This window comes from Hydra viridissima, unplaced genomic scaffold, assembly GCF_058129835.1.
Source record: "Hydra viridissima isolate aposymbiotic clone 2 unplaced genomic scaffold, HvirCarnegie_v1 scaffold_2, whole genome shotgun sequence".
Classification (NCBI taxonomy): domain Eukaryota; kingdom Metazoa; phylum Cnidaria; class Hydrozoa; order Anthoathecata; family Hydridae; genus Hydra; species Hydra viridissima.
This window is the reverse complement of record NW_028324301.1, coordinates 23,281,742-23,295,197: the sequence shown is the minus strand read 5'-3', so window position 1 is coordinate 23,295,197 and position 13,456 is coordinate 23,281,742. Positions and strand designations below refer to the sequence as shown.

The 13,456-nt window shown below is 27.5% G+C and overlaps 1 protein-coding gene and 1 pseudogene across 1 annotated transcript; one reads left to right on the top strand and one right to left on the bottom strand.

Moving 5' to 3' along the window:
• Positions 1 to 472: 472 nt before the first annotated feature.
• LOC145181766 (uncharacterized) lies at positions 473 to 12,756 on the bottom strand. Its single transcript, XM_090077624.1, has 6 exons — positions 12,418 to 12,756; positions 11,669 to 11,866; positions 8,544 to 8,755; positions 4,603 to 4,776; positions 3,978 to 4,370; positions 473 to 675 (listed from the first exon to the last, which is right to left on the bottom strand). The coding sequence occupies exons 1-6, from the start codon at positions 12,672 to 12,674 to the stop codon at positions 593 to 595; spliced, it is 1,317 nt and encodes a 438-aa protein (XP_089933750.1). The 5' UTR covers positions 12,675 to 12,756; the 3' UTR covers positions 473 to 592.
• On the top strand, positions 5,227 to 7,196 carry LOC145189292 (uncharacterized; annotated as a pseudogene).
• Positions 12,757 to 13,456: the final 700 nt, after the last annotated feature.

Below are 13,456 nucleotides of genomic sequence, written 5' to 3'. Positions count from 1 at the left end.
AGTTCTATATTGGAAACTAATATAGAAATAGCCAGCTTTTAGAATATTACTACAATTTTATATTAAAAAGTTTTTTTTAATCTTTACAGTTTTTTTTACAGATTTTCTTTTCCTCTACTTCTACAGATGCATGTTAAGCTATTTCTTCTCATTAAGATAATATGTTTAAAGAATTTTCACAAATGTCTTGGCAAAACAAGATCTATATTTATTCAATTAATTCTGTTTAATGGATTATCCTTCATAACTAAATGCTTAATACCAATTTTATTTTTTAAAAAAAGATCCAACTAAATGAGAAACTTTAAATAAAGTAAAACAAATATATACTACTTATACTAATACATACTACAAATATATATATACTACAAACAAACACTACTTATACTATTTTTCATTTTTAAAATAAACAATAAGAAAACATTATTTATACAAATTTTGACATAAATATTGAAAGCAATAACCATTCAAGTTAATAATTCTTTCCATAGTTTGATTCTGATAAAAATAAAATATACAAGTATTAACAGTAAGACATTTTTTAAAGTCAAATAAATAGGTTTAAGAAAAGTAACGTCTTTCTCAAAAATGCCTATTGTGGTGGTTGATAGGGGATTTGCTGGGAACCACTAGAATATGGAGGTGGAGGCAAAGATGGAGGCACATCACGGTTTCCTATGTTTTAAAAAAAATAAACAAAAAATATCAAAATATCATTTTAGTAAAATTTAAAAAAAAAACATTTAGTACTAACATTTTAAAAGAACTTAAATGAAAATGTTTTTAAGAAAGGTACTTATACTTAATTTTATATGCTTGTATCTGGAGTATAACTAAAATAATTCAACCTAATAATTTTATTAAATACTTGTTTGCAATATTAATCTAAGTTAATAATATTATAGACAGCTGCTTTATTCTGAAAATCCATTTATGAAAACAAAATTATGAACAAAATATCAAAATTTATTTAGTAGAACCAAATCAAACCCCCTAGAAAAAAACTATAAAAAAAAAAGTGACTTTTACAGAATTCGGAGATCTCAGCAATAAAATTCAATTTAATTTTTGAACTGGATTTTTAATGTTTGAACTGGATTTGCAAAACATAAAGCTAATTATTATTTATAAACTGATACTTTAACAAACTTTGATATAAGTAAAGCATGTCTTTTGTCTGCAACTTTGCAACTAATTTATAATATTCAACCATAGGGGAGAGGGATGAGCATTGGAACACAGGGAAATATTCAGCCGTTTTAAATCAATTTCAACTTTTGAATGCAGATACCAAATTTTGTTTATAATCACTTCTTCCGCAGAAAATAATGTTAGGTTTTAAGCATTTGTTACCTGTAAACTTACCTTTTGTTTATTTTGCTGCTTGGTTGATTTTTTAATGCTTAACTATGCATGGTGAATACGCAACTTTTTAGACTTTACTTTGTTTTTATTGCTTTAATTTGTTCAAACTTAAGTTTAAATCTAAAACTCAAAAAAAAAAAAAAAAAATTTCACTTTAAAGCACTCACTCGTAAAGGGTGAGGATTGGTACATTGAGATCAGGAAGAATTGGTGCAGACTTTTTAATATCTGTTAAATATATTTTTTACAATCTAATTCTATTTCTTAAATGCTTTGTAAATGCTTTTATACACAATGCACTATACACTATGCAATTTAAAAATAATTGTTTAAATACTAGTTGTTTAAACAAATTATCTATGTTTTTTGATATGTTATAAAATATTTTGTTGCTTTTAAAATCTGTTTAATTTTTCATTCATATTGCACTTTTTTTTTGGTGAAATTTCTTACTGTAATAGTATTAACACATTACGTACCAATGCTCCCCCATGTTAAGGGGGAGCATTGGTACGTACATTGTACGTACGAACATAAGGTACAAAAACTATGTTTAGAATTCAAAACTGTTGTACTTAACCATTAAATATTTCTAAACAGAGACAAATATTAAAAATGTTGCTAATGCATTTAAAAAATAGCGAAAATTATTTACTTCCAATTTTTTCTGTAATTCTTTTTTTTTTTTTTTTTAATTTCTTGTCCAAATGTACCAATGCTCCCCTCTCTCCCCTACAACAGAAATACACCCTTAACCTCTTCCTGGCCTAAAAGTAATTTCACATAAAATATTTAAAAAAAAAAAAAAGAAAAAAGAGAAGGTGATTGCTGCAGTTATTTGTTAAATTACAATGCATCCAACTTACACTTAAGTTTAGGTCATTCAATTCAAGATGCATTACACTACAAAAAAAATTATGTAGTGTATTAGTAGTTCCCAAAAGCATATAAAGTTGATAAGTTGCTAATAGAACTAATTTAAAAGATGATTTTGAATGATTCCAGACTGAAATTTTTAAAAGTTCCAAATCATTTTTAGGAATACCTAACAGACTCAACAAAGCTGCAAAATGAAACTTTTAATTAAATCAAGATGCCATATAAATACTCAAACTTCTATTCAAAAAGTTTTTCTTCTAAGAAGAAATTTTATGCAGTAAACATAAAATCAAATTTACTTTTGCTAAACAAGTTATGTTACTAAGATGTCTTTGCACTTTGCATGAATCATATTTACTAGCAGTACAGCTATGCTGAACATCTGAGCAAGTTTTGGGAAGTTAGACCTGACCAGTGCTTAAATCTTTCATCACCTACATCAGATCACCACATCAGCAACTTTTCCAGCTTTACAGTTAACAAACTAACCACTTAATGTGCACATTTAGATTAAAGGGAGTGCGAACACTTTTTGTAAAACCATATTAATCAAAATTGAATTAACTCTAGTGATACAATAAATAAAAAATTATACATAATGGGATAACCATTTATATATAATTTAATTATAATTTCTTCTCATTATTTATGAGTTGTTTTCTGAAATTAATTCGTAAATACTTTGTAATTTTACTTCGTATCACGAAAGATGTGGTTGGAGAATTTCCTTTAGGCATTTGAGTTTGAAAGGTGAATTACTCAAAAACATTCCTTCAGGTTTTCTGGACTTATTATTTGATCAGCTTTAGATTCCAGAGATGTAATATTTCCCGAAATAGTTTTATTTTAATGTAAAGATTCCTTTAGGCATTTGAGAATGAGTAAATAGTAAAAATTGGTGTAAGGTATTTAGGAAATAGTATATCATAATGCATAAATTTAAAAACAAGGTTTTAGTTTGTAGTGTCCGATGGCCAAGGTGTGAATTCCGTCTTCTAAGATGAATCTTTTGTCGTCGTTAGCGCTGAGTGCTACTTTGTTGATTAAGATTTTGAAATTAATTATAATTGAGATAACCATCTTACTTTTTATAGTTATCATTTTTAATTTGTTTGTTTTGATTATAAATAATATGCAAAAATATAGCTTTACTGTACAAAGTATTCATTAAAAAAAAAAAGTTCCAAGTCTCTAAAACCATTTTATCTTTACTTATAAATATTTTGTCATTTTTTGATCTGTTCAAAATTACCATTCAAACGCATAAACTATTTTATTCAAAGAGCATACACAAGATAACGTTTCTTGACCAGAAAACAGCTTAAAAGAATAATTCTTTTTCATATTGCAGCCCTTTAACTTTATTGAACAAAAAATATAAAACTTACAGTTTTTAAAATTTTTTTAAAAAGCAACCTTTATAATGAAAAATAGAAACATCTAATGATATATTTTGAATTACTTAAAGAGTAAACAACATGCATCTTACTGTTTAAAACTTAAATTTTTTAAAAGTATTTGAAAACTTGAAGTGAAAAAATACCTTTATTAAATTTTAAATAATTTGTTTTTTTGTTTTTTTTTTAAATAAATTTTGACTTTAATGAAAACATGAGTGTTCAAAAATCATTAGATTATTATTCTCTTACTCAACTGGGCAGACTTGAATAACTACAGGTCTGCCTAAAACCATTTAGAAAATAAATTAGGAAAATACTTATAAACTTAACTACCTTGGTATGGATAATAAGGTGTCTGAGTATAAGGATACATAACAGGTTGATTTGCTCCAGCTGGAGTTGACTGAAAATCTTGTTTAACAGGATATGTAGTTTGTGGTCTGTAACCTCCTTGTAATGGTGGGTATGCACTTTGAATTTGCTGTTGCTGATATACCTGGTGTTGATACACCTGCTGCTGAGGATAAATATACTGTTGAGGATACCCTTGAGATTTTGGATAAGTGTTAGATGCAGAATCAAAGCCTTGAGTAACTGTCTGAGAAACAGATTGCCTTTGTTTATATGAGCGAAAACAAAAAAAGGCACCAATTGTAATTACAGCCAAAACAATAATAATTCCAAAAATATATTCCCACTTTATTCCTAACACTGCACCTGCTTCATCTAAAAAAATTGTTTTACAGTTTAAAACTTAATCATAAAAATGAAACTCATCATCAACATTTTATCAGTTTAATAGCATAATCATAAATAAATAAACATAATAAAAATGCAATATATAAATTAATATCTAAATATAAATTTTGACTTTTTTCATATTTAAAATTAAACTTGATGGTAATGCAGTGCAATTAAAAAAAAAAACAACTTAAATACAACAATCATAACAACTTACCATCGTCATAAGCTACAAACCCAACAACAAAGCCTCGACTTGTGTATGATTTTGTGAATCTGGATACAGCCATCTCAATTTCCAACTCATAATAACTTGTAATTATAGAAAAAGGTGATTTCTTTCCACAAAACTGCCATGTTTCTTTATGAGAAGTTTTACCAGATTTTTTACCTAAAAGATATCTTTTTGTGTTTTACTAAACTTTAAGAACAAAAAATGTTTAAGAAGTTTAAATTTGTTCAATACATATACACAGCTGTGTATTTCTGAATATTATACTATATGAAGGGGTCAGGGCAAAAACAGGGTATGTCAGTTTTTGAAAATTTTGAGATTTGTTTATTGACATGTTATACAAATCATAGGCTACACTCTATATTGAATTTGAAGCAAAAAAAACAAAAACTAAGGGGCCAATTTAGGGATTAAAGAATACCCCTCCTACATAAAAACAGGGAATGTATTCCTGTTGCTACCGTAAAACCAGGAATGTCAAATATTTTTTGTTTTGAAAAGAATAAATACGGCCAAAAAAATAATGGCAGACACACATCCTGAAATCACAAAAAAACCTAGAAAAAGTCAAGTAGACGGCAGAAAACGAGGCAGTAAAAAAAATTAAAACTTTCAAGTCATATAATAGACGAGTCTTGTAACTGCATTCATTTAAAGTGTTTTGAAGTTATTAGTTTGCAAGATAGACAAACAATTTTGAACAAGTTTAATCAAATGCCATGTAAAGACCAACAGGATGCTTTTTTGACATCGATTATAACTCCAATGGAAGTGAGACAAAGAAGACCTAGATTACGAAGTAAAGAGGAAGATTTACACTGCTATTCTTATCAATATCACTTATTAATAGCAAGAGACTCCCTTGTAAAAGTTCAAATTTGTTATAGAGCACTTCTTTCTATATTTAACATAAGCAAATCTAGACTTGAAAGAATACAGGTCTTAACAACGACTGGTAAGTAGATGTACATTTTCATAAAGCAAGTAGTTTTTTTTTCAAAATATTTTCAGGGTACACACAAACTTATTTATTGGCAAGTTAGTGCAAAAGCAAACTCAAAACTAATAAAAAAGTTGTCAAGTATATTATTAAAGAAAGTTTATTGGATTATGATTTTAAAAAAGTTCATAAGTTTTTGGTATTATATACCACTATAAACCAATGAGCATATATTGGATTTTTATTTGTAATTTATAATAAAATTAAAATAATTTAAAGTTTCAAAATATAAATGTAAAAATGTTTTTCAGCCTAGTAATCATAATCGTCATATCCATTTTCCTCTTTCAGTTTTGGTTCTTTTAGTTTGAGAATTGGTTTGCTCTTTTTTTAAATTCTGTTAAAACATGTTACTTTTTTGATAGGAATGTCACCCAAAGATGAAAGAGGGAAACACATGAACCGTCCTCGAAGTTTTACAAAAGACAAAAATGAGAGGATCATAAATCATATCCGATCTTTTAGAGGGCAGCAGTCTCATTACTCTCTCAAAGATTCTAAGAAAGTCTACCTTCCTGAAGATCTTAATCTTAGCAAGATGCATGCAATGTTTTTAAAAAGTCACTCAGGTGAATCCTGTTATAGAGAAAGTTATAGGTAAGCAAAAAAACAAAACAAAAATTTATTGTGGCTGATTTTTTAGCAATATTTATAACGTTGTAGACAGTTCTTTTTTATCTTAATAATATCAAATTTTACTAGCATTGTTTTTTTTATACTCAGATGCATATTTGATAAGGAGTTTAATATTGCCTTTGGTTACACAAGAAAAGACACATGTTTGACATGTGATAGATTTAAAATAGATTTGTCAAATAGCCATCCTCAAAATGAACTAGGAAAACTTCTAGCTGAGTGAGAGCTTCACTAGAGGAAAGGAAACATTTTTTATGAAAGGAAAACTGCTGCTGTACACAGTGCACACTCTTTGACCTGGTTTGCTGCAATTGCATTTGATTTTACAACCAATGACACATATTACAAACGAAAACTTTCTTTATATACTTTTAATACACATAGTCTGGGAGCTAAAAAGGTTTACCTTTTTTTATATGATGAGACAATAGGAAAAAAGAATCGAATGATGTAGCATCAATGTTGTTGCACTACTTTATTGAAATCCTGTCTAAAGAAGTCATTCATCTTCAACTCTTCTGCAATTCATGTCCTGGACAGAATAAAAGTTGGACTATGCTACGATTTCTTCACTACATGGTCCATCAGAAAAAAAAATTTGAAAATATTAAACTATCAGAGGACACTCAAATATGGATTCAAATAGACAATCCAGCTGACTGACATAGGCAATTTGATGATGCAAGAAAAAGCCCTTTTCCCTTTCATTTAATTTCAGTTGAAAACACCATGTTGCTAAATATAGAAAAGCACATTAAAAGTTTATATTTTCCTCATACCTATTTCGTCAGCAAACTATAAAGACCTACAACATCTCAAACTCTTTTGCAAGCTTGATGCACAAGAACTTTATGACTATCTTTTGTATGAAAGAGACGGTCAATCATCTCTTGTAAATGATTACTCTGACTTAGATGAAGAAGAAGGAATTGAATTGTAAAATTTAAATTTAATCTTGTTTTTTACTTTTTGATTGATCGTATATTTCTTTTAAGGGATTTTATACATGCATCTAATACATATATTTGTACGTATATAGAGACAAGTTGCAAAATTCAATAGCAAACCAACAGTTTTTGTAACTATTTGAAAACATTACATTTTTTCATTCATTCTAAGGTCAATAAAAAATAAAAATCAAGATCAAACTTCTTCTTGTAAGATTAAGGGGTAAAGGAAGTCTTTGAAAATTGATTTTGAGTTTTCTCAGTTTGCAAAAAACTGACATCCCCTGTTTTTGCCCTGACTCCTTTATATATTTAACACTATTAAAATTTCACAGCAGCATCAGAAGTTAGATTCCAAATTATCTTCAATATCAGAAGAAAATGAATAGACAGCTACTCTCAAGAATACACCATCCTAATGATGCCAAATGCAAGTCTACCAATTACTATTGGGAACATAAACTAAAAACTTTCAACATTGAAAAAAGTATTTGCAACAAAGCGCACACTTTGAAACAATAAAAGCTAGACAAACCTTGGAACGAACTTGGAGTAGCAAATTTAACATATATTTGTCTTCTCAAATAAACTAAACTCTTTTTTTGGAACTAATGATTGCATCAACATTTCAACAGTGCATCAAAAATACATAACTTTAAATATCTTCTATTGACAGTTGTGTTCTTATATTTACATAACTTATCAAAAAATATATAGTGTGCAGAAGCAATTCACAGATATTTTTGATGAAACAAAACCTCATTAATTTTCTAAAAGTTTGATTTTAAGGCAATGTTTGTACAAGAAAAAAAAATTTTGTAATTTTTTATTTCAGTCAAAAAACCTAGCTGAGAGTTTCCTAATTTGTTATAGTAGATCAATTGAAGAAGACTCATTGTAAATTAGAGTTACACTCTACCATAAAACCATAAGTCCTCTTTTAACCATAATGAATCAACTTTTGTATAGCAAACTTTATTAAAAGTAAATGTATATAAAAAAAACAAACAAATTTTTATTCCAAAAGTATTTCTATAAAAGCTAGTTTACTTTCAACATGTCTTAAATCTCTTTACTTAAACTATATCTTTGGTCCCGGCTAGAAAGGGCTTAAGTCAATTTGACCAACTTTTGAGACAGCAGTATCAATGTTTGAAAATTCCTTTTAAATATTTTGTAACATGAGTAATATTCGTCACTGACTTATGCCAATTGGACCAAAAAAATCAGCAAAGATTAAGCTTTAAATCTATGAAAAAAAGTTTTTTTGTGAAAAATTGAGCTAAGCCCTTTCTACCCGTGACCAAAGATATATACTTAAGGGAATAATATAAGTATACCTCGAACAAGGACCTTATCATTGTAACAAGACCCTGCAGAACCAGTATCATAAATATCCAAATCCATAAAATTGAGTTTAATAACTTTACTATTGCTGCCAGTTTGTATATCCCATTCACATTCATTTGTCCATGGAAAGTTATAATGACCATATGGATGAGGCCAACTAGGACTAAGGATGGTTCCTGAATATCTCTTTATCTTTGATGATCTAAAAGAAAATGATACTTTATTGAAACAAACAACAAAACTTAAAAAATCAAAAATACTTAACTTAATTGACATTTGCAATAAATACAATTGATTTGATATTTTAATACCTTGGCCTGCAAGAGCATTTTTTTGGTTAAAAATCAAGACAAACTACCAAGAAAAGTTCAAAGCTTTTTTATTTAAATGGATACCAGAGAGCCTATGTACTTTTTTTTGAAAACTCTTAGTTTATTAGAAAGAAAAATATTATTGAAATTTTTTTTGTTTAACAAAGAACTTTGCTAAAGTGAAAACAAAAATATACAAAAGCTAACACAAATAAGTAAATTTAAAAGAACTTTGATTTTTTCTTTGATTAACAAAATTCATTAAACATTGTATTAAATGTTTAGCAATTTATTTTTTTTATTAATCTTAAATTTTAAATTTATTAATCAAAAGCTTCATTAAATTTTCATTGATCAAAGTAGTTACAAATATACATTTAAATTTCATTATTAGAAGCTAACTTTTGTTTCATATATATATATATATATATATATATATATATATATATATATATATATATATATATATATATATATATATATATATATATATATATATATATATATATATATAGTAATAATAGTAATATTTCATGCTGTGCTGGACAAAGCCAGTGAGTGTGTTATCACGCACACTATGACAGCAGTTATGCTTGATTGCTGCTCAACTAGCAATCAAGAGTTCCTTTAAAACAATTAACTGATTTCGCTGTAACAATTTTAGTCGAAAGTAAATTCCATGCATTTGCAGTTCTATTAAAAAAGAAATGTTCTCTTGAAGGGTGTTTAGCAAATTCTTTATGATATTTAAAACAATTTCCTCGCAAACAGTTACTAACAAGTGGAAAACATTTTCTACTGTTTATCTTTTCAATACCATGCAAAAGTTTGTATAGTTGAATTAAATCTCCCCCTTTTCTTCTTTCAGTTAGCATTGTCAAGCCTAAGGCAATGAGTCGATCTTCATATTTGAGGCAACTAATTGATGAAACAAGTTTAGTTACTCTACATTGTATTTTTTCAACTGCATTACAGTCTCCTTTCATATAAGGAGACCATACTGGAACAGCAAATTCAAGAAGTGGGCGAATAAACGTTAAATAGAGAGATTTCATAAGTTGACAGTCGAATCTTGCAAACGATTTCTTTATCCGTCCCAGCATTTGATTTGCTATCTGATTGTCATGGTTACTTGATTCTTCCATTTTAGATTTGTTGAAAAAATAACTCCAAGATCTTGTTCAGACCCAGAATCTTGAAGTTGTATACCACTAATGAAAAATGGATGGTTCTTATTGTTGGAGCCATAATGCATTACAACACACTTTTTTATGTAGAATTTTAGCAACCAATCTTGAGTCCATTCAAATAATTTATTTAAGTCATCCTGTATTTCTTTTACACACAAATCTGAATTTACTATTAATAAAACTTTGGTATCATCTGCATATAACTTTGAAACGTTTTTGATTGTATCTGGCAAATCATTAATGTAGATAACAAAAAGAAATGGTCCAATAACCGAACCCTGTGGCACTCCACTAAAAACATCAACCCAATCAGAGACAATTTCACCGCTAACCACTCTCTGTCTCCTATTTCTTAGAAAGGATGAAATCCATTTTAGTACTAATCCATCAATACCATAAGCTTTAAGTTTTAGCAACAATCTGTTATGAGCAACTGTATCAAATGCCTTTGCAAAATCCAGTAGAAAAACATCAACTGGAGTATGATTTTCAATGTTTAATGTTATAAAATCTATTGTCTCTAATAGATTTGTTGTACATGATTTTTTCTTTATGAATCCATGTTGTTGTTCTGATAGCAAATTGTTGTTATAAAAATGAGTTTCAATTTTTGTTAGAATAATACCTTCTAGTATTTTGCACACCACTGAAGTTAGGGAAACTGGTCTGTAATTAGCTGCCACTGCTTTGTCACCTTTTTTAAAGAGAGGTGTTATATTTGCAGATCTAAATTGAATTGGGAGCTGGCTTGAAACTAATGATTTTCTGAAAATTAATGTTAAAGGAAGAGCAAACGCCTCTGCAGAATTCTTCAGTAAAGAAGGGTGAAATTTATCGGCCAAAGGTTTTATTTTCATTAAAACTCTGAAGCCTGTTCAAAACATCATTATAACTAATGTCATTAGGAGTAAGATCAGAAAAATTTTCAGCACAATAATTTACTCTTGACTCAAAATTAGGAAGAGAACCATTGGCTTCAATAACAAATACATCTTGAAAACACTTGTTTAAAATATTTACAATTTCAACTTGATCTTGTGAAATACATCCATCATCTTTTCGTAAAGCTTCAATTGAATCTTTTACAACTAATTGAATGTTTATATATTTATATAGCAATTTTGGATTTTGTTTTGCTTTTTTCACTAAGTTTTGTTCATAATTAATTCTGGAAATCTTAATTTCAGATTTTAAAACCCGACATAGTTTTTTATATTCTTTACTTAAATTACTATTTTTCCATTTTCGAGCACAATTTCTATATCTCAAATTTCTCTTTTTTCTAATCAGAGATTTAAGTTCTTTATTTATCCAAGGAGATTTCATATTTATAATTTGTGATACATCAACAGTGGGAATAAATAAATTGCTTGCAATGCTTTGAAATAAATTGAGAAATTTTATCATAATTTGCTTTTTTGTAAACAAATTTATAACAGTTTACAGGAGGAGTTATTACTTTATTTGTAAGAAAGTAATTAAAAAATATAACTAAATGGCCTCTAGTGGTATTACCAAGAACAAACTGTGTATCTATTGTATAACTAACTGTATATATATAAAACAAAAAAACAAAAAACAAAACAAAAATAAAGGAGCAAATAAGAGAAATACCTTGAACATCCAGTACTATATTTAGATGATGTATCTATAGGGAATGCTTCATAAGTAGCAGAAAAAACATTTGATGGACCACCTTTACTTTTTCTATACTCAATCTCAATGCAGCCATCAGCTGCGTATATAGTATGTGGTAATGTTTTCATGTTACGTGTACAGAAACGAGAAACAGAGGTTTTGCTTGAATTACACCTGAAGAGAAAAACATTTCATATAGTGAATTTTCAAGTAAAACCTGGACTGAAAAATCTTAATACATAGAATTATTTTATTTTTTAGAAATAATGACAATCAAAGTAATTGCTATTTTTATAACAATAAGCTAATCAAAGTAATTTTTTATAACATCAAAATGTTACAGGCAAAAGGAAAAGTAAAAAAAATGTATAAATACACAAATAAATTAACTAAATATATCCTTTCTTTGTACCATTTAATCCTTTCTTTACTGTTAATATTTTTGTGACATGCAACATTTTGAGTTACATACAGCTTTGCCCCAAAAGATGTTAAATTACTTAACTTTTTATTTTGAAAAAAGTGTTTACTTCACATTTTTTAATGATAAAGGTAAATTATCTCTGCTGACAAACTAAAAATTCTTAGTTCACTTACATAGATTTGGGGTAAAGTAAGTCAACAAATATATAAGAAAATTGAAAAAGGGTCTTTTTACATCATTTCTATTGAAGCTTGTTTATTATAAAAACACAAACACAAATACACATAAGTATTACTCATACCCAACATAAACTTCAATATGATCTCCATCAGAACATTCAGGCATTGTAGCATCCATTACAAAATTGTCCCAATTAAGTCGAACCCACCGAGAGTTCGCTGAAACATCGATTTGGTAACTACAACTAGTATTAACAACATAATCTGGACTTTTTATAACACCTTTTAAATTAGTAAACTTTGTTATCCCACAATCAGACCATGCTTCACCAAATAGAAATGAAATCAAAAGAAAATAAAACAATTTATCTTTATGCATTTTCACTTTGTTTATAGTTTTTAGTTGTACTTTATTAATTTCATTTGCTGCAACAAAAGAATTTACTTTATTACATTCATATATATACTTTTTTTTAATATATATTACTTATTTATGTATATACTTATTTTACATATATAGTTATTATATTTATTATATACTACGTTACTAATTTGTCATATATAGATAAAAGATTAATAGGCAACTTTATAAACATGCATAATTAATACTGAGGTATTAAGAAATAAGTTTTAAGGTGTAAAACAGCTAAGTAAAACAACTCTAAAAAAAGTAAAAACCATTTGTGATTTATACTTTCAACAAAAAAATAGCTATATTTTTATTATGTCTTTTCATCATAACTTTAATATATTTAAAAAGAACCTTCGTCGAGGAATTATTTTTGCTTAACAAATAACTGGTGCCTTTTTATTTTGCAGACTGAAGAAAGCTATACGGTTCAATAAACACATATGTAAATATTTGGTCAGAATTTTATTACAAAATGGGTCTGGGGATAACACCGGTCAATAGGAATTTTAAGTCTTAACTAATTGTTGCTCCACAGTAATTTTAAAGAAAGAGTTTTATCCAAAATAGTTTACTTTTTTAGCTATTAGTATAAACAACCAAATTTATACTATCCCTTTTTTTAAATATATATATTGCAGATGAAAATAAAGCAGACTTTTATTATGAATTTTAATCAGCTTTATTTACAAGAAAACAATATAAAGCAAACAACTACTGTAACGGAATATGTAAAAAAATTTTTTTCCTGT